This window comes from Rhipicephalus microplus, chromosome 5 (genome assembly GCF_043290135.1).
Source record: "Rhipicephalus microplus isolate Deutch F79 chromosome 5, USDA_Rmic, whole genome shotgun sequence".
Lineage (NCBI taxonomy): Eukaryota > Metazoa > Arthropoda > Arachnida > Ixodida > Ixodidae > Rhipicephalus > Rhipicephalus microplus.
In genome coordinates, this window is record NC_134704.1 from 212,542,540 (window position 1) to 212,564,573 (window position 22,034).

The 22,034-nt window shown below is 47.6% G+C and overlaps 1 protein-coding gene and 1 long non-coding RNA gene across 4 annotated transcripts; one reads left to right on the forward strand and one right to left on the reverse strand.

Moving 5' to 3' along the window:
• Positions 1–14,868: 14,868 nt before the first annotated feature.
• On the forward strand, positions 14,869–17,496 carry LOC142818114 (uncharacterized). The gene is made up of 2 exons (XR_012895592.1): positions 14,869–14,926; positions 17,105–17,496. It is a non-coding gene; the product is annotated as an uncharacterized LOC142818114 (long non-coding RNA).
• Positions 14,951–20,753, reverse strand: LOC119176247 (uncharacterized). 3 transcript variants are annotated; one of them, XM_075896461.1, is made up of 5 exons: positions 20,294–20,753; positions 17,772–17,804; positions 17,093–17,179; positions 16,690–16,731; positions 14,951–16,099 (listed from the first exon to the last, which is right to left on the reverse strand). In XM_075896461.1, exons 1-5 carry the CDS (start codon positions 20,469–20,471, stop codon positions 15,930–15,932), a joined length of 510 nt encoding a protein of 169 aa, XP_075752576.1. In that variant the 5' UTR covers positions 20,472–20,753; the 3' UTR covers positions 14,951–15,929. The 3 variants fall into 3 exon arrangements, 2 of the variants coding, with proteins under 2 accessions (XP_075752576.1, XP_037283332.2); XM_037427435.2 differs by lacking the exon at positions 20,294–20,753 and adding an exon at positions 18,489–18,545 and having other exon boundaries at positions 14,953–16,099; XR_012895591.1 differs by lacking the exons at positions 16,690–16,731; positions 20,294–20,753 and adding an exon at positions 18,489–18,511 and having other exon boundaries at positions 15,969–16,099; positions 16,843–17,179.
• Between the last annotated feature and the right edge of the window lie 1,281 nt (positions 20,754–22,034).

Genomic DNA, 22,034 nt, shown 5'->3' on the forward strand with positions numbered 1-22,034 from the left:
CAACGAACTTAGGATGAAGTCCACAGCGCCAGTCAGTTCGCATCAGCTTGGCACAGGGCACATGCACCGTGCATAGTTTGGCGGCAGATTATCTTTTATTCACAACACCACGCGTTCATTGTCCCAAACGGCAGACCCACTCCATGCTCCCTCCAGGCCCCGCATGACACACTCAAAGAGAGTGATGGACCCAGCGCTATAGGTATACCTCGGTCTGAATGGATCGCACCAAGAAAAACGTTTATGCACCTCATACTAACTACGGGGTTTCAACAGTGCGTAGAACGAGTGAATATCTATGTGTCGTGTGGTGGATGACACGGATGAAGCAATTGGTGTTCAGAGAAATTGCATTGGGCACCATGACGAAGCGGAACGACGACGAACGCCTCGCATGTCAGTGACGATTGGGCAGTGCTCCTGCTTGTGTCAATGGACGACGCTGTTGAGCCCAGCAATGAGGACCATGTGTACATACGTAGTTTCGTGTTGTGTGTGTACAACAACTTGCATGCGCGTATTGAAACACCTTTTCTGTTCCGCTTCGTATACTCTCCAACAGCATTGCACGTAATCTCGACGTAACAGCAACCGCGTTCGAGTGTCACTTGCGCCATGCTCAAAGTCACCACGGTCGCAGAAGGCTGACGCCGTTGAGTTTCACATAGAACAAGGACACAGTGGCCGGACGCTGCGTTGGCCACGTGGCGTAATGCAACCGTAAACGCGCACGACCGATTGTGTTGTCTGTACAGTTGCATAATTAATGACGTGAAAACACTTGCCGCAGTGCATCGAGCGCGCGTTCTCTTGAACTTGCTTCGTTGTCGGTGAGCTGTTACTCGCTGTTAATACTCGGACGAAATGATTTCGCCGAAAGTGTCGCGCTGGCCTAGAGGGTTGAGCCCCGTTCCATTAGTTTCGAATCGTCACGACACGCGCGCCGCGCAGCTCACGTGCTTTCCGAGCCGGTGAGAGAGTTCTGCTTTACATTTGGAAGTAAACAAGAAAAGAGAATTTGCCCAGTCAATATGGCCGACTTTTTGCTTTTTCGCGACATCACAGCGAGTTACGGCAGGGCCTCTCCTACCTTTCCTTCCTCCGTGACCTAGGCAGACGCGCAGACTCTCAGCTAATAGTCTTTGAAGTCGCTCCTCTGAAGTGCGGGAAAGGTAGTGTAAGGCCGTTGCAGAATATGCAAATTTTTGTCGTATTAGAGCATTGCGAACAGCGAGTATGGATGATACAGATCCGCCCCATTATTTCTCAGCAATTCTGCAGAGTATGTTCACTAGCATATTGACCTCGTTTTCGAGTTTCTTTATATGAGGTGTCCACGATAACTGCCTATCAAGTATTACTCCAAGCAACCGATGCTGTTCACAATTATTAGTGGTTCTCCTTCTAAATTGAGAATGAATGTTCTTAACGTCTTATGGGTGAAGGGCAATACAACTGTCTTTACGTGCGACAGAACCATTGCTTTTTTTTAAAAGTTGTTAATAATATATATGCCGTCTTGCAATGCAATCTGGATTAACCGTACGTCCGTGCCAGATGCCCAAATGCACACATCATCTGCACATAAAGAGTATTTGAACCTTGAAGGCAGCATTTTAGCTAAATCAGCCACAACACAGTTGAAAAGAAAAGGGCTGAGCACGCTTCCTTGTGGCACTCCCTGTCTGACATCGTGTTCCGCACTCTTTCCTTCGCTCGTCTGAATGAATATTTTGTGACCTGAGAAAAATTTAGATATCCACCGCAAAGACCTGCCGTACAATCCGAGTTCCAACATACTCAGGAGAACATGAGTGTGACTGACTGTGTCAAATGCCCTTTTGATGTCTAAGAACACTGTGACCGTCAAACTACCACAGGCGCGTTCATGCTCCACATACGTTACTGTGTCCAGTATTGCATCCATTGTGCATCTCTGTTTCCTAAAACCTGTTAAGTAGTTGGAAATAACCCAGTTCTCTTGCACCACCACTAAAGTCGCGCATCAATCATTTTTCCCATTATCATACATAGAGAGCTTGTCAGACTAATTGGGTGGAAGGATTCAAGGCTCAATGTTGTTTTAGCCGATTTTACAATTGGAATGATGCGAGCAAACTTCCATGAATCGGGTACAATTTCTTGCATCCATAGATCATTGTAAATATCTAAGAGAGTAGTTGTGTCTGTTGGCCCAAGGTTCTTTAGCACATTGTACGTAATGCATTTGGTCGAGAGGCCGATTTTTGACGACATGATGCTATAGCGCATTACAGCTCATTTAACGTAAATACAGGGTCTGGTTGAGGATGCTGTGCCGAAAAGCAAGCATTATTTTCTAGCTGGCTAACGTGACAGATATGAAATAAGGCACATTGTGATTCACGGGCCTATGGATACCCTGACAAAATTCATCTGCTACCACGACTTCCCGTTTGTCCAAGGCTACAGCAAGAGCACGAAATGGGAAGCTCTGTTGTACAGGGCCACTAAATGCTCGAATTACAAGCCAAATTTTTGAAACAGGTGTGTGGGGAGAGAGCATGCTACAAAAATCACGCCAGCGTCGTGTACCTAAATTTTTTAGTCGTCTGCGCACTACAATGTGGATTTTCTGTGCATTTTTGTATGCTTCTAAACATCCGCTGCGTCGATATGCCCTTTCTGAACGGTGTCTGATGGCTTTTAGGTGTTCATACTCTCCATCGACTGCAGCATAGTGTTTTGGAATGGGAACTTTTTTTGTACATTTATTCGCATTATCTTGCTAAAATTCAGTAAAGCTCTCAACTGTCGTAAGTTCATTCTTTTTTTTTTGTTAGGCGGTACCGAAAAGCTTTCCAGTTCGTCAGTTTTATGTAGCGCCTGATGTCATTTCGCAAGTAAGGATGATTTATGAGAATGACAAAATGGTCACTCCCACGTGTTTCTACTTCCGTTGTCCATCCCACGCCATTCACTAGATCTTGGGAACACATGGTGACATCGATGCAACTTGAGTAATTATGCCCTTGGAGAAAATTTGGGGAGCCGTCATTTAAAATTGTCAAATTGCATTTGTCTGCGGCACACTTAACAATGTTCCCATGTGCATCACATCGAGCACTACCCCAGAATAAGTTGTGCGCATTAAAGTCTCCACATATAAATGTAAATAAATTAGAAATATTGAAGATATTTGTTGGCTCTTCCACCAAAATGCGGCTTGAAGGTTGTATACTATAGGTAAAAATTAATCACTGTTATGCACTGCTCACCAAAGGATACTTTGCAAGCGACAAATTCTGGGAAGTCGGAATCACTTGAGCGAACTTGGTGAGAAGTTAGGTCCTTTCTGACGCACAGATACACTCTGCTAAAACCACTTCGACGAGATGACTTATATATTACGTAGTTAGGCGGAAATCATCATTCATTCCTGCCTCTTGTATGCAAAGCATTGGAAAGTTATATTGCAAAAGGAGTTAACGAAAGTCAGCACACTTCCTTCGAAGACTATTATCGTTACACTGGCTTATTTATATGTTACTTGTCGCAGGTTTGACCCGGATTGTTCACACAATAGCGCTTCCAGAGGCAGCGGGGCTTTTACTTCTGGTAGGTTGTTTGCTTCCGGTAGAGCAGACAGGATTGCCGTAAGTGCTGCGAAAAGCATGGGTAGAATCAATTGCATGACTGATGCAGAGGCACGGTCCCCAATGAATGGTTCAGTTTCTGAGGCCTGTTAAGAACGACGTGACGTTTCGATGCTGTAGCTGGGGTGAACACTGGCGTGTCGGTTCTGCTTCTTTCCGCCTGTAGTCGCATGGGCGTTCGCAGCTTTGACGCGTAGGTTGGAGTACTTGAATGTGCTTCTCGTGAGTGATCTCTCGGGTGTGCTCTTGGCGTGTTTGTCGGCTGTTGTTGCGGTGTGCGCTGAGCTAGATCACATGCCGGATAAACAATCTCAAGGTTTGGAGAGGGTTCATTGGGGCGCGGTTTTCTTCCACGGATAACCTAAGGCCGACACATTTTTGCAGAAGCTTAACCTTGCGGGCCGCCTGAATATGAGACAGCGTGATTACCTGCACAGTTTGCACACTTAGGCTGAAGAACTGACTTGCACTCCTTGTGGTGGCGTTCTTCTTAGCAGATCTAACCCCGGAGTGTGTTACGGCAACTTTTCGCCATGTGTCCGAATCGCTGGCAGTTATAGCACCGAAGTGCTGAACAAAGATATTCTTCCACTGGATGACTGGTGAATTTTAAATAGATTCTTCCTGGAATCAGGCGGTCATTTCTAAAAGTCAGAATCACTGTGTGGAGTGGACGCGACGTTACTGCTCCATCTTCCTGGCAGTAATATTTCATTTGACGTCGCGCAAATATAACCCCTGCATCTTTCGAGTACTCTAGGAGTTGTTCGCCTGAATACTGCAGAGACACATGCTTTACATTCCCAACGTTCCAACTGTATGACTCGCGGATGGAAGGCTTAACTTCCAGGCCGCCTACAATCGAAAGCAACAGAAGACGCTTGGCTGAAGCCGAGGAAGCAACGCTGACGCTGAAGCTTCCACCTCTGGTCGTTCTGAATTACTGCACTTTTTCTTTAGCAGTGCAAACTACTTCAGCTGACACTCGATTGGGGTCCACTTTGCAGAGACTAGCACCTTCAGCTGTTGTACGAAAGACGACTGGGATGCCCTCTACTTGCCTCTTCTTATATGCAACCAACGTAAATGGTTCATCTTTGCTCATGTCTTGTTCATCACTTGGCTAATAAGTTGACGTTTTATCGTCGAAAAGATTCTCTTCTAAGCAAAGCTTCTTGCTCTCAACTTCATGGTCTTCCATTGCTGCTGGGCTCGCTGGAGCCATTTCGCGGTTGTGAATGAACAAACGTGCCGGTTTTATGATGTTTTGGTGCGCCTGTAAGCCCCCGGGCTTTTCATTGTGTCGTGCAGTATCACTCATGAGGGTTGACGCCCTTGGACGAGCATGAGGCTCATGGCGATGGCTACCAACCGCCGTGGTGGTCGCGTACTAGCCAAGTCTTTGATAAAGAAACCTCGTACCTGTAAGGCGCCGAGCCCTCGAAGTCTTCAACCGAAGCCTTGTTGGCACACCGAAAAGAAATTATTGTCAGCGTAAAAGTCCAAGAAAAGAGCAAAAATCGAACATTGCACAAAAACAGCGACCGAACAGAGCAATTCTTTCTTCTTCCCACCTCACCTTCATGTCTTCTTGCTTTTTTTATCACACTTGACCTCACGGTAACTCCTAGATGTGTACAGTTCTTGTCGTTAAGCACTCCCCCGAAAATATCTCTGCCTGTACACGGCATTCTTTGTGTGCGTGAATACTGGAAGCTGGAAAAAGCGTGTCCTTCCCGTCAGCGTATTCAGAATTGCTGGTTCCACATCGCACGAAATAAGGAAAAAGAAAGAGTGAGAGGAGAACGCCAGTGCCAGCGTCAGGATTGCTCGCGCGCTGTTGGTTCCTCTAGGTAGGTGAGGTGCACGCCTGTAGGTGACTTGCTTGTGCCGCACGCACGTGCCCCCGATAGAATGTACGGACATTTTCCGGCTGTTCCATCATACAGAAGCACCCACAACCTGCTGCCACACTCTTTCTCTACCTTTCCCTTCTGCCTTTCGCGTCCCTCTTTCCCTCTCCCTGTAAGAGCTGAGCCGAACCGTTCTACCCGCAACAGTTGCATAGGAGTGACTGTTTTTTGTTTTGTTTTATTCAATCAACCACTACATCATACGAACCACTGCTGGCGTGGTCGACGCTCAAGTGCGAATCAAAGTTATAAATTGCCGTCTCACGTTCGATCACATGAGTTACGTTCCGTTTGGTTCTTTCCACTCGCCTCTCGCTTGCTGCGCGACATTTGCTGCTGCCGCCAAGGAAGCCGAAGACGAGAACTTTTCATCTGCTGGCACCTTGAGGAAACGACCGCTCCGACATAATCTGGATATAGAGACGTTTATTCGTTTCTCTTCTCTCTTCACTGTCCCTGCACCCCTGGTTTTATCCCCTGTCTCCCCATTCAACCACTCTTACAGTCCAATCGTATCGCACCACTCTTACAGTCCAATCGGAACGCACAGACGTGTCTCTCCTCGCCACAACCTCGAAGATTCACCGCCTCTTGCCCACTCATCGGTTCTCCGCGGTCGCTCGGGTTGCTTTCACACCGGTTCCCGGAATGGTTGACGACGGGTGTTGCCAGGTCGTGGAAAAGCGCCTCCGAGTAAGTTCCCGCGATGCCGGGTTGACAGGCCATCAATACAATTGGCCCCTGCGCCAATGCCGTCGCCTCCGCTGATTCTGATTGTCCGGCGGACGCTTACGTGTACCTTCCACGTGTACCGGCCACCTGCAGCCTGGCTTGGTCTCCTGTAAGGCGCCATAATTGAGCCCGACAGGGGCACTGGAGTTGTCGCGTCTTTTGTGGCCAGCAGACAGTCATCGTCCCGCATTCCGGTGGCCCTGCTCCCTTGTTGGCGAGGGGTCGCCGGACGCTGGGTGGGTAACATAAGGTATTCGGGGAACGCACGAAGTTCGAGCCCAACACCTCCCCTCCAACTGTGTTGCACTGTATCTATGACATGCGACACAAACACAACCACATATGCACACATGTTCACTGGCTCGACACGTGAGGCACCAACCGTCACTCGTACCTCGTTGACTCCGTCGCGCGCACGCGCTAACAAAGCATACACCCCCCTTAACTCGCCGTCCCGTTTCTGCGTCATCGTTAGGAGTCACTAACCGTGACATTGCGTCGGCATTAGCGCTTAGACACCCCTTTTTGTGTTCAGTTTCCAGGTTATACTGCTGTAGTGCCAACGCCCAGCGTGTCAGCCTAGCGCTCTGCGGAGTGGTTAGAGTCCGAAATTTGAGTGGGTTATGATCGGTAATCACCTTGATTTTAGCGCCAAACAGCCAAACATCCAACTTCCTCAGTGTCCAAATGATTGCATAAGCTTCCCTTTCTATTGTGGCCCATCGGGTCTGAGCCGGGCTAAGCTTCTTGCTCAGAAAAGCGATAGAGCGCTCCTTGCCCACCAGATCCTGCTGTGCCAGGCACGCACCAACGGCGTAATCGGATGCATCTGTGGCGAGGATAAATTCTTTCCTCGGATCTGGTGCCTGCAACGCCGACGCCTGCACTAGACAGTTTTTCAACTTGTCAAAAGCTTCCTGCGCCTCTGCATTCCAAGGTAATTTCTGCGGAATACGTCGGTAAGTTAGGTTAGTCAGAGGCATAACGACTTTGGAGTACTCGGGCACGTAGTCCCTATAATAGTTGGCTAGCCCTAAGAAACTACGAAGCTGTCCCTTTGTTTCGGGAGCCGGGATCTCCTTTATCGCACTGACCTTCTCTGGATCGCCTTGGAATATCACTCCTACTGCAGTTACTCGGGCGTGATATGCGCGAAGCTTGTTAGCGTGAATGGTTCTGCGTGAACCGTCCTCGAGCTCAACTAAATACCTGTACGCTCGCAGTTTTTCGACCACTGTGATTGGTCCCTTCCACTTCGCCACTAGCTTCCCCTCTCCTTCCTTCTCGAGCCATAGCACTTGGTCCCCTGTGACAAACTGTTTGTCTGTGGCCCTCAAGTTATAGTGTCCTACGTACTCCTGCTGAGCGAGTTCGCTCTGTCGGGCGGCTTCTTCGCTAGCTTTTTTCAAACTACTTCGGAGCTTCGCAAGATATTCCGCTGCTGGCATACCCAATGATTCCGGCACTTCCCAGTCTCCTGACCAAGTCCTTTTGAGAATGAATAGGGGCCCGTTCGGCACCCGCCCGTACATGAGCTCGAACGGTGACCGCCCTGTAGTCGCATGTGGGACCTCACGATATGCCCATAACAAAAACGGAATCATCCTATCCCACTCACGTCCATGTTCGCCGACTATGTGAGAAAGCATTCTTTTGAACGTGCCGCTCCAGCGCTCGACTAAGCCATTGCTTTGCGGTGATCAGGCGTGGAAAATCTCGGAGTTGCCCCAAGTCTTTGCAACATCTCCTGTGTCAACCTCGACGTAAAGTTGGTGCCCTGATCTGAGCGAATTGTCTCTGGCATCCCGTGTTGAGAAAATATCTGCTCTCCTAAACGACCTGCCCATGATGAATCGTGAGCCATTTTCAGCACTTCTTTGTGCCTGTGTGATGGTAGCACTAACTGTTTGCAGATGCGACCCGCGAGGTGTTCCTGATGATACAATAGCTCGTCTTGAACGAGCATGCCATGCGTTCCGGCCTTTGCCTGCGCCCAAGCATCTCGCAAAGCCGTGTCTGCTTCCTGAGCCTCACGAAACTCCTGTCGTTTGCTTTTGACCGGCTCGGAACCTACGCTGTTGCTCTCCGCGGTTATGACGCCTGCCATCGCCCGTTGCTCCTCGCATGCCTCATCTGACAACTCTACTATAGCTTCGGTCTCTTCGACTGCTGAACACTCGTCTGACACTATGTCACGTTTAACCCTTTCCTCGAGAAGCTGTGCGTAATCGTTGGGCGTGATCAGCGCGTCGGTGCCGTCTAGCAGCTTATCTGTGATTGCACAAAGCACGGCCGACTGCACCGCCTCGGACCTCACGTAAGGACTTCCTTCAGTAGCTATGAGCGGCACGTAAGCCAACTCAGCGGTTACCTGTTGCCCGAACGCTCCCGTCAACTTTATCTGCGAACCCGTACCATCGTACTGAGGTACCACTGCCTTTCTGATGACACTCACCTCCGCTCCTGAGTCTACCACGGCGTTTAATGATTGACCTGAGCTCTTAAGCGTTACAGTTTCCAGTGAGGGTTGTTTCTGCTCTTTGCTCTGCCACAACCTGTCTGCCATTGCTATTTGTGACCCGAATGCAGAAGCCGTCACCCTAGCGACCACTGGACCGTTTTCTTGTCCTACTGGCCTAGTGCCTTGCCTTGCACCTGAGCCCTTATAGGGGCGATTTCTGGCAATGTGGTCAGTACCCTTACACTCAAAACATCGCCTTTTCCCGTTTCCGTTCGTGGGTGTATCTACCGCTGTTTTAGCTTTCTTTTGCCACTCCTCTACATTTGCCTTCTTTTGTGCTGCCTTGCACTTTTCGCTCTCCTCGAATCTCTCCGCGAGCCTAGCCACGCCACTGGGCAGCAAAAAGGACTCCTGTTGATTACAAATGACATGCGCTCTCGCTTCCGGGCTCAAACATTCTTTGAAGCGATCCGCGACGACTAGCTGCTTGAGTTCCTCGAACGTGCCTACCTTTGAACTCTGGACATAATAGTCGAAATAATTCTCAAGGCGTACGGCAAACTGATCCCAGGACTCCCTTTCTCCCTTTTCCGATCCCGCAAACAGCCTCTTGTACTCCGCCGCCGAAAGCCTGAGACCCTCCAAAATGCTTGACTTAAGCTTAACATAAGCTTTGCGCTCCTCTGCTGTAAGCCTGCACAGCAGCCCGCGTGCCCTTTCACTCAACTGTGGCAAAACTAGCCCGGCCCACCATTCGCTCGGAACTTCATACGACTCGAGCGTTGCCTCAACATCCTCGAACCACATTGACGCAAGCGCCTCTTGGTTCGGCATTGGTGCCAGTAGACCCCTTAACAAGCTTGCGAATTTCAGTCGCCTGTCTTCCTCTGACCTTCCGCCAAGCGCTACGCTGTCATCGCTCTCGTTGGACTCTGCCCCATTACGGGCTCGTAGCCGCTGGCTTTCCAGCATCAAACGCTGCTTCTTCGTTTCCGCCTCAGCAATTTTTAATTGAAGCTGGAGCAGCGCTAGCTGCTGTTCCGACGCCGTATCTGACGTGCCACTACCATGACCCCCCGTGCCGTTGTCGGCGACTCCCAACGCCTGCAAGTTTCCTGCCCCGTCACCGTTCATTTCCGAGTTGTCCCTTTCTCTGTCTCGCAAGTTGTAATGCTTTGTCATCGCCTGCGCCCAACAGAAAATCAAAAGGTACCCGCCTAAATTAGCCTTGCGGTGCGCTCTTCCTCCTCGGAATCCGGTGGACTAGCCTTGCTTCGTTGATCCCGCAGCGTGGTAGTCAGTTGAAGGTGGTTGTCGTCAGTCTCGGCCGATGTCGCTCCCCGCTGTCCTCCTCAGTTCAGCCACGCATATCCTGCTCGACTGCGCCAGTTACGTTCCGTTTGGTTCTTTCCACTCGCCTCTCGCTTGCTGCGCGACATTTGCTGCTGCCGCCAAGGAAGCCGAAGACGAGAACTTTTCATCGCCTGGCACCTTGACGAAATGACCGCTCCGACATCATCTGGATATAGAGACGTTTATTCGTTTCTCTTCTCTCTTCACTGTCCCTGCACCCCTGGTTTTATCCCCTCTCTCCCCATTCAACCACTCTTACAGTCCAATCGTAACGCACCACTCTTAAGGTTGGTGCACACCAGCGACTAGCCGCGGTCGCGCGACCATTTGCGACTGGCGACCAAATTGCGAGCGACGTTCACACCGGCAAGGCTTCATGCGAGCGACCGGAAGTCGCAAACCCGGAGAGTCACGTACATATCTCGTTATCAACGAGAACTTGGGCGACCGGCGACGATCAGCTGATCAGATACGGAGCCCGCTGAGCGCGATGCGTTTGTTTTTCACGGCTGTGTGTGTGTGCGTTCTCCCGGCAGCATCATAGTCTTCGAGTCGAGTGATGAAGAGGTTGTGGCAGTGCTGATGTGCTCAGCCAACGTGTCAGCGCTGGAAGCACAAAAGCCTTCAAAGCAAGCAAGGCGGTGGTGGGTGAGACCGTCCCTTCGCTCGCGAGAAGTGCCTGGCCACACAGGGCGTCTGCTTCCCGACTTGCGCTCGCACGACGAGGAGTATTTCCGAGAGTAAGTTTATGGTTGTTTTACGTGCTTATAAGATAGTGCATAACATGTTATTTCATTCTATTTTTGGGGGTTAGCTTCATGCGGATGCCGCCACGAACGTTCGATACTGTGCTCGAACTGCTGCGCCCCGCAATATCCAAGCAGGAGGACACAAACCACCGGCCTACAATTTCGGCGCACGACTGCCTGGCCATGACCATTAGGTAAGAGCGTGTGGTTTGAAGATCAATATGCTGTGGCTTGCGGCTGCGCTTCGCTTGTAAGGAAGTTTTGCTTGGGCGGATAGAACGAATTGCATTTATGACGTATGCTGGCTCGATGATGCAGTCGTTACTGCGGCCGGCAGTTTACGCGTAGGTGACGGGTTTGATTACGGCCGCATCGATCGCCTTTAGGTGGAGGCGAAATGCACTTTAAGTTGGCGCGTTTCTTGCGCACGTACGTTAAGAATCTCAGGTGGTGAATATTTCAAAACCATCTGTTGTGGCTTATTGCGTAATCAGTACGTGGTTTCCGCTTGTAAAATCCCAGAAAATGGGATTCTGCGCTACACAATGACATTACATTGTGGACCGGTCAGTTCCCGTTTTCTGTTATCCTGATGCACAGGTACTATATAGAACGCAATTATTAATGATGTTATAAAATAAGTGAAACACAATCCTAAGCTTTGCGAGTACAATTATGCACAAATTGTTAGGACAAATTGATGTGCTGTTCGAGGCACTCAAAGAGTATTCATGCCAAAAATATTTTTCAGCATCGGGGAGGGAGGAAGTTCAACCAACCACCCTTTATGTATCTGCATGCACGACGGTGTGTGTTTGCACAAGTACACATGCAAAATTTCTCACAAACATGGGCAGCGTTTAACCCCTGCACCTTGCTACAATTATACGTATGTTCTGTTAAAATGACAGTGACCCAATACACTGTGGACAGTACACTGTAAACAGAAATAAGCCGAAATGGGAGTAAATGACCTTGTCCTCTAGCGCACACCCAGATGGGAGTTTTAAAAAACCCGTCTCTGGGAGTAAAAAATTTACTCCCCATCAGAAGGGGGTTTTCGCATGGTGTCAGGGGGGTTTTTATTTACATCCATAGGGGAACTTTTTCAGGTCAGTATGGGAGTAAACTTTTTGCATCGACAGAGAAAAAAAATTACGTCAGCAGCCGTACCATGCGCAAGCGTAACTTTAATTACATTACATTTAATACGCACAACAATGATTACAGTACACAAACATTATGACAACGTTCACGTAATATCACAACACTCGCACTCACCACAGCTTGCCACACGCAGTACACACCTACCATATAGTCACCGAGTATATATAGGCACCACATTCTGACCTCCTGTAGCCCAGGTTAAAGCCTTTTTGTTTCTAATAATTAAGCAATAAATACGCACGGCGTAAGTATGAACTTGCGGTGGTCTGATGTAAGCACTTCAACACACATGCCTTTTATCCTAATCCTGCCTAATATTTAATATTTTTTTACTATAACGAAAAAGTTTTATCAGTTGACGCTCTGTCGTACAGGCTGAATTCGCATCAGCAGTGCTGTTTGTGGACCCGTAAAATGCACTGAATCATACACAAAGTGCGCGCGGCCTTGAATGAACACATTAACGAGGCACATTCAGCAGCTCCAGCGATGAACCGAGGTAGACGACTAGGCCTCACGACTAGGCCTCACGACTACTAGGTTCGACGACTAGGCCTCACTCACGAGTACGGCACGGTGATTCGATGAATGACAGCTGGCGATCACAAAATGCTTGCTGATGTGCAGTTTACGTCTCGTTTTTCCCATGCACAGAAATAGGTGTCCGCTATCCACGCAGTTTAAGCTACGGAGCGATAGACTTAAACGAATGAGACGGTTCTAAGTCGCTGTTCCCGTTGCTCGCATGCCTTGCATGTATAGCTCGCAGAGCTCGCCACGGCGGCCGATGCGCAGTGCGAGCTCGATACGATGCCGGCTTGATACCGACGCCATAGCGAGGCCTTCCTACCGCTTAGATGTTGCAGCCGGTGAAATACCGGTGACACTCCGAGAAGCCACTATCGGAGGAGACGGGGCGAGCGCGTCGCCGGCGCAACTCTCACAGACCGGTTGCCGGCCAGCCTGCCGTAGTCGAGCGAAGCCTACTTCGAACCGCTTCGAAGTTTTACGGTGCAATCGCTGACGATCGTACTCCGCCTCGTTCGGCGCTCGCCTTGTAGTTAGTCATTGACAGCTGCGGTCGCAAGGCGCAGAAGACTGTTATACATCCCAGCAGCCTTCATTTTTTGTGAAACACATTCTTTGCATCGCCGGTGGTCGGTGCTAGCTCGTAGCGCTTGCCGCGGTGGCTAGCGCACAGTGCGAGTTCGATACGATGCCGGCTTGATACCGACGGCATAGCGAGGCCTTCTTACCGCTTAGATGTTACAGCCGGTGAAATACCGGTGACACTCCGAGAAGCCACTATTGGCAGAGACGGGGCGAGCGCGTCGCCGGCGCAACTCTCAGACCGGTTGCCGGCCAGCCTGCCGTAGTCGAGCGAAGCCTACTTCAGACTACTTCGAAGTTTCTGATGGTGAAACTCCAGGAGCAGCCGCTGACGATCGTAACAGCTTACTTTTGCTACCATTAATTTATTCTTCGAAGTTTTTTGTTACTCGGCCCTTTGAAGCGTGGCATTCAGGACGTTTCGTTGAGGAATCGGACCGATGTGCAGCGTGGTTTAAGGTGCGAAATATATTGAAATGTTCCCACTAAATACCAACCGGTCATTGCTATTCTTCGCTGCACTTATAATTTCGTTGCCTGTTGACAGATGCTTACACGGTTAGCCACACAAATCACATGTGTTTCACACCGACGTGCAAACATATGCCCGTACAGACACACACACACACACACACACACACACACACACACACACACACACACACACACACACACACACACACACACACACACACACACACACACACACACATACACACACACACACACACACACACACACGTCACGCCCAAAGAGGGTTTTTAAAGCTCCTATAGGGAGTTTGTAACCACGTGATCTGAAACTCCCTGGGGAGTTTAACAAGGTCATGTCGTTCATAAACTCTGTGATTAAGGAGGGGGCGTTTTACGATGACATGTGCCGAGTTCACTCCCTACCAGGGAGTAAATAATTGAGGCAGGGGAGTTTTGTGGGTTCATGTGCTGGAGAAACTCCCATTTCGGCTAACTTTTGTTTACAGTGTAGTGCAGTGGCAAAACGTATTGTGGACGGTAGCACATTGTGTGAAAGCAATTTGAACAATAGACTTGAGTGATGTACGTTTTGCGAAATAGGTTCTCCTTGAATTTACAGCTTTTCAGAAATCCATGCTAAGGAAATTGCTACAGGTACGTTTAGGTTGCCCTTCTTCAACCTGAGTGATATGAGCACGTACGCTCTTCCATGAAAAGGTTGATGCATGCTTATGATTCGCTAAAATGTGTAGGCACAGAAATATTCACTGCATATACGACAGCTTGCAGAGTGCACAAGCAGTGCGACCGTTCGCGACCAGTCGCAAATGGTCGCGCGACCGCTCCTAGTCGCCGGTGTGCACCAGCCCTAATTTGGTTTAACTGTACAGGGCAATCGTTCTCTCAAAAGTTTACAATGGTTTTGTCCAAATGCGAGCAGTTACTGACCTTGGCTGCCATGAAACTTGACATATCGAAATTTCTAAAGTTAGTCAGCAAATATGCATTCTATCAGAAGCTGTGATGATGTCGTAGAAAATAGACAGCAGAGGTAGCGCTCATTATTACATAAAAATTAGGAACACTTTGGCAATGTAGCGTCATGACTACGACACTGAAATGCAACTATGCGTGAGATTTTCAAGCTCAGCATGCTCCTTTTACAGTGTGTGTCTTCCATCATGGCTGTGCCGACAGAAATTTCACATGGCACTTATGCGTTGTAGGTATGCCAAGGAAGTGCGAGATAGATTGGCGCACTACTTCGTCACAGATGGTCAGGTGCCTTGGCAGGACAAAGTGGTGAACAGCACTTGAGGCGTACAAGGTGAAGGTGGGTTGTAAATGCATTTTATTGCTTACAGAACTTAGGTACATAGCATCTTCTTAAGCTAAACAAACAAGAAAAAAATCACCCGTGACACAACAGATACATTACAGGGAAAACTGTCATGTCCAAATATAACCATGAAAACACAAAAATAAATAATTCATGTTAAAATATTTGAGTTATTGCACGGTTATCGCTACAATTATCACAGAAATAAGTTGCCTTAAAGGGGTCATGACACCCAATTTTCAACCATAATGTGTATTGTATGAGCTGATTCTTGTATGTTCACATACAAGCTGGTGAAATTCGAGCGATTTGGTCAAGCTGCTAATTTTTAATTGCATATTTTTATAAACGAGCTAGTCGCCTGACAGTTGGGCAATACTGACGCACTCACTATCCATGACATCACGAACCGCTTGCTTGACAAGCTGCTGCACAGTGTGCATTCTGGCAGACGGTCGTGTTTTGTCATCAACTGCGTTTGCAATCAAATTTTTACGCATTGTTGAACTCTCCACTAAAGCTAAATGACTTCCAGGGGTCGAAACATGGCTACTGCGTCAGCAATGTAGCGCTGGTACTTGCAGCAAATAATTTCGGATGTCAAAATGGGTCCTGTGAATGTGCAATGCGTATACCATTTGCCATTGCTCCTTCGGCTTGTGACGTCTCGCACGCCATGACAAAATGGCGGTCACTTGTGGTAGGTTGAGTTTTAGGAGCCGAGCACTTCGACGGCATATTTTTGACTAAAATAATCTCTTAAGGCCCCTTTTCACACGTGTACTAGCACATTTTACTCTGTAGTTTTGTTTTTTGCTGACAACCGTCAATTGTTGAGTGACCAGTCATGACCCCTTTAAGTTAGGACTAGAAAAGTGAACACAAGATAAAAAAAGGTGGGTGTCATTGACTTTATATATATAAACACTTCAATTTGCTTCACTGCTCTGACGCAATTTTGCCTCTGCTTCATACAGCATCAGTTCTACTGCATGCATTACATCTTGTGCAATGTGCACTGGTAGCTCTCTGAGGCGTGCATCGGTACGTAGAGCGAAGAAACCAATGTTATCTTTTTTGATGACCCCCTTGTTCGCTCTGATGTGTTCAAGGTGCTCCATGCACGCTTGCGCCACAGCTTCATGGCTTGTGCCCTCTCCTGCATTGCTGCAAAGCAAGTGTGAATTGCGATTCATGCAAATGCTTTAAGGTTGCATTGTTACTTCATAAAGCACCATTTAGCAAAAAAAAAACAGTGTGAGAACGACAAAGTAGAAACAGAAGAAACAAGACAGAGCACTGACTTTGAGCTAAGTTTGTGATTTTCGGCACTAAGAAAGAAAAAAATATAGAGCAACTGAAGCAAATTAAATAGCACACTTAAAAGATAAATGTGTCAATAGGGGGTCTACTTCTCTGTGAGAAATAAATGGGTTTTTGATCTTTGAAACGGACACTCGTGTTTTGGGACAGGGTGGTGATGTTCTGATATTAACGTCTAAATATTACGGTAGTTACATGGGTTCTGTCTGCCTTAGTATAAATGTGCCCACAATAAAAACATCAGTTTAAAGTCAGTGCTCTGTCCTGTTTCTTCTGTTTTTACCTTGTCGTTCTCACACTCTTTTTTGTTACTATGTCTGTGTACCAACTTGACCGAGCGTTAACCTTATAAAGTTTTGTATTTTGTAGCATGCGCAGGATTGTTAGAAAAAAATCTGCAAGTTTATCCTGTAAGAGTTAGCGGTATATCTCACCTAGCGCCCTCGCAGGTCCGTTGTCGTCTTGACGAGCATGACCTGCAGTGAATTATACATATTGCTTAAATGTACAGAAAGAGATTCTTTTCGAAAAGTTGTGGTTGCGATCTCTTGCCAGGAGTACCTAAAATAATTTTTTTGTTTACACACCGTTTTGATGGTGGCTGCTCTCTTGAGGTGGTTGCTGAAGCATCACCGCAGGAGGAGGCAGTATTATTATACAACTTATAAAGTGTTGCAATTGCATGTAGCAGAATCTGGTGTGAAAACATTAGGCACATTCTCCAAATGTGCTAGAACATGAAAAAGGTTACAAAACATGTTTTTAAGATTTAATAGATTGGCTATCTATGCATGCCCTTCATTTGTCATTACTTAGGTGGATTCATAAAGGTTTTACTCATTGCTGCAGGTGTCGACACGAGTCTCCTCAGCCGTATCAGGGGTACGTTCCGGTTCCGCTGCATGTCTTGGCCGAGGCGGTGATCTGCAGTGATGAAAATTTCTTTCTATGTATTTGATGATGCCGCTAGTACATGAACAGTTTTAGGCATTCTTTGGGAGTTAAAATGCCATTATGATTTCACTCAACACGAGGTTTATTTTACACTTGTGTTACCTCTTGATTGAGCACTGCTGTATGGAAGGTGCGCATACAGAAGTTTATTGTGCCTATTATGTTAATAAAATGCTATGTAGGCTGCACATCTAAATGAGAACAAGAGATATTGTCACGGAGATGAAGTAAAAGTAATTGCAGCCTGTCGCTGATGAATACTTTGCTTTTTCAGAAATATTTGACGTTGTAAAATAACCACATTCACACAGAAACAATGCCTGTGCCCTCATGTATTCCGGTGTGCTTCTCTTCAGTGTTGAGTGCTGAATGTATTGAAAAAAATGCAGTGGTTTGGGCAAGCTAACGACCTGAACACCACCTTTCAAGCACGCTTGTATTTTTAATAATTTTGCAAAGTACAATCACCTAGTAATAAAAAATAATGTTTCTAGGTTCAAGTCCATGCGTGTACAGCTTCAAGTGCATGCACATGGTACCGAAAATTTTTGTGCATGCTCACCTCTCGTTAGCCTCTTCTGCTGTGATGTGGCTGCTGCAAGAGAACATGCACTATGTGATTCTGTCAGTGCTATCGTGTGCATCTTTAGAGCATTTTCACTGTTTTGCTACAATATAAGTACTTATGCTGCATTCTTGTAATGAATATGTGCAATGCTTGTCTATGAACAGCCTCATGACACATGCAATAAGCGATGTCTTTAGATTTTGTATTAAGCCTTCCTTCTTTTGATAAATGAGAGCCGAGAATGACACAGAAGTACACTCAATTCTCTCATTCTTACTGTTCTGTCTTCAATATTCTGTTTTGTGAAGCTGTCCACGTGCCACTTGTACGGTATGCTATATTTTTTGCGTTGTGCTGATGCATTGTGCTATGCTAACCAAAACGTTTCATTTTCTGTTCAATGGACGGTAAGCATTATTCATTACCTTTGGTCAATGGCACTCATGTTGCACAGTATCCAGAAAGAATGATGCACTGAGTTATTCTTCGTAGCTGTAGCCACAGTTATTCGACATCAAAACAGCCCATTGCCATCATGTTCATGATCACATGCATGCCCAATGTGAATTACCTCTTGGGACTTCTATGTTTATGTGCAGTGTACTTATGAGTATTGATATGTGAGTATTTATGTGTATGTATTACAGTCATGTGAATTAAATCAACTTTTTTTTTGTTTAGTACTCAATAGTCAGCTAATATTGAACTTACGCCACAGGCTCAGACTCTCCTTCTATTAATTCAAGCATGGCCTCAAAATGGGGCCATTTTATTGTGGGAATGTCGGCTGCTGCGGCTCCACTTCTTTGTTTTTTCACGTATGTCGTGTTGTTTCCTTTTGAAGATATCATGCAGGTTCTTAAATCGTTTCTCAACAAGGACACCTGAAAACAAAACCCTTGCTGTAAGAATGTATTGTGCATACTGTATCGCTGATAAATTTTCTACTTTATTTCAGCACAATTGTGAGCGGTCTGTATTTTCTTTGCCCAGATTATTTCGGCTGCAGCACCTTAGAAATCTGAATATTGGGCAACAAAATGAATCGCATGCCATCTAAACTTAACTATTGGTAGGGGCTTAAACATTGCAAAACCACGACATGATTGAGGGAACCTGCAGCCGAGGGTTCCAGAAATGCTACCCACCTAGTGTTTTGGACCGTCCACCTAGATGTGCACGACATCACAGCTGACGCAATGATTAGTTGCGCAAAGAGGTATGTACACTGTTTCTTGAAGGTAAGCATGTCTGCCAAGCTATTGTAACAAAGAGGCTGTTTATACTGTCGGAAATTGAAGTTCACTTGCAAAAAGTCTATTTCATGAACCAGCACATGATGTCTTTATCACCTTCACAGTGAAGCTTTCTAAGCATTACTGCATTGCGCAAAACTCCACAGGTGAGTATATACCCTTGGTATCGGCCAAGCGCAACTGTCGTGTACAGCGGGAGCGATTGTTGTCAAACAAAAGCAAACATGTTAAATAACTTGAAAAGAAGAATGAAACTAACTAGAGCAAGATGACAATTTTCGAGAGAAAGAAATGCAACAAACATAATATATGACTCAAAGTGTAACATAGAGAGAGCGAGAGGAAGGAAAATATAGGAAAAGAAAGGGACCAAAACATGAAAACATACCAACACATAGAAGCAGACATGAAAAATTGACTTTAAAATATAGGAACAAAGAAAACAAACAAAAACGAGGCACAGTTGAAAGCGGAGAGATATAACCTCGGGGAATAAAATATAAAGGCACCAATAGACAAAAACACGGGAGAGGAAAGGAACAGTTGTGAAGAAATGAGGATTAGATTTGGGCCACATTACAGAGGAATAAATTCCCCCATCTGTGTTTTCCTTCAGTGTTCGCCCAGCCACTAGAACACTACCATATCTTTTTTTTTACGATTGCATGTCATTTGGCATCAACAGCATGTCTGACTCCCAAATCCGGACATTTGAGAGTGCTGCTAAACATGTTTTTTATGTTTTAATTACACGCTCCTCTGTGGAGTGCACAAAATGCGCTCAAAGCAGAAGCTACTTTGCATTCTTTTTTAAAGCAGCACAACTGCAATGCATAGGCAAAATTAAAGCGTAACCCCCCCCCCTCCCTCACCGCGCACTAGATATTATGCATTGCAAATGCCGCACGTTCACAAAAGCACACATTCCCTTGGCCAGACGATGACGTACAAACACAGCAAGGGGCATGCGCAAGTGAGTTGGCAACTGCGAGCAGTATTTCGAATGTCTGAGCTTTATTATCAGCTATACAATGTTCTGTCACGTCGATTTCGATGTTAAACTCGGGAAGTCGCGAGAACAAACATGCACACAACTGCGCTCGCATACATCACAGTCAATACATCTCATGAAAACTAACCATGTAACCTTGCAGTACAAATACCAATATTTTCATTGTTCATTCATTGGCAACGCCAGCCATGCAGTACACACCTGTTTTTGCTTATATAGCTACTCAAACAAAAAATCTCGGTACTTACTCGACATGCCGAACATGCTTCGATCTGCCCAAGCCCGGTCCTTCTTTGTCCGATCTTTAAAAGAAGGGTGCCGCTTGTCATACAGATATGGGTACATTTTAGTCGCGTTGATGAGGAGCTCGGCCGAGTACCCAAAGCTGGCCGTGGTGGCATTCGCCTGATGCGAGGAAGAATCCATGGAGGAACGTACGTGTCGTTCGTACCTCACGGCGGTAGGCAAGCGCAACGAGAAAAAAAAAATAACATACGAGGAGACCGGACGTAAACAAAGGCTGACGTCACTTCTGGTCTTCGCTGATTGGTTAAACTGTTTTGCGACTGCAGTCGCGCGACCAAAAAATCGGTCAGGAAGCGACTGGCCCAAACAGTCGCTTTGCGACCGCTTGCGACCGTTCGCGACTGCTTGCGACCAGTCGCAAATGGTCGCGCGACCGCGACTAGTCGCCGGTGTGCACCAGCCTTTACAGTCCAATCGGAACGCACAGACGTGTCTCTCCTCGCCACAACCTCGAAGATTCACCGCCTCTCGCCCACTCATTGGTTCTCCGCCGTCGCTCGGGTTTCTTTCACACCGGTTCCCAGAATGGTCGATGAGGGGTGTTGCCAGGTCGTGGAAAAGCGCCTCCGAGTAAGTTCCCGCGATGCCGGGTTGACAGGCCATCAATACAATTGGCCCCTGCGCCAATGCCGTCGCCTCCGCTGATTCTGATTGTCCGGCGGACGCGTACGTGTACCTTCCACGTGTACCGGCCACCTGCAGCCTGGCTTGGTCTCCTGTAAGGCGCCATAATTGAGCCCGACAGCCGCACTGGAGTTGTCGCGTCCTTTGTGGCCAGCAGACAGTCATCGTCCCGCATTCCGGTGGCCCTGCTCCCTTGTTGGCGAGGGGTCGCCGGCCGCTGGGTGGGTAACATAAGGTATTCGGGGAACGCACGAAGTTCGAGCCCAACAACATGCATCACGCTTCTGTCACACACCATACTAGTTACAACTGCCCTTGCAGAAACGCGAGTTCCAACTGCCCTTGCAGAAACGTCTGGGCAGACGCCCAGAGGCTCACGTCTAAACGCGAGCAGATCAAACGTGAAGCGTTTTTAGTTCAACGACGCGGTTCCCAATGACATGGAAACCACGCACACATTTACGTGCGAAGTAGACGCCAGTTCGGCCGGCCCATCTGACGTGATGTGCCTCCTCGTGGACCTCTGCATGGCCGGATGCGCACGAGTGGCTCGCCAGCTACACCAAGGCAACTAATACGACGATCCACGTCGTATTAGTTGCGATCCACGTCGTATTATATGCCTTACTGCTGTGTGTGCTGAAAGCGTCACAGTGACACTTCACGTTGACAGTGGGAACCTTTTCGCTAATTGAAACCATCACCGTGCTATCGCCATCTTATCGAAACCCACTCGCTCGCACCCTCGCCGCACGGTTGCGATCCATAATAGGCACCGAAAGGGCGAGGGTGCTTCCGCACGATGGAACAGCCGTAAACACTGTCAGGCCGCTCGATCTCTGCCCATGTATTTGCTCCAAACGATCACAAAGCGGGCAATCTCGGGGGAGTTAAAAATGCCCTCTCGAGGCTTCCGCGTCGTCTGAATAGGCATCTCTAGCACCCAACAGAAGTCTTTTCTTCGCTACCTTATTGTGTATCCCCAAACTTGTTGCCACGGATTATGGCGGGGGCTGCGCCCCTTAGCCGGAGAGATACAATGGCAGAGCCGGGAGAATG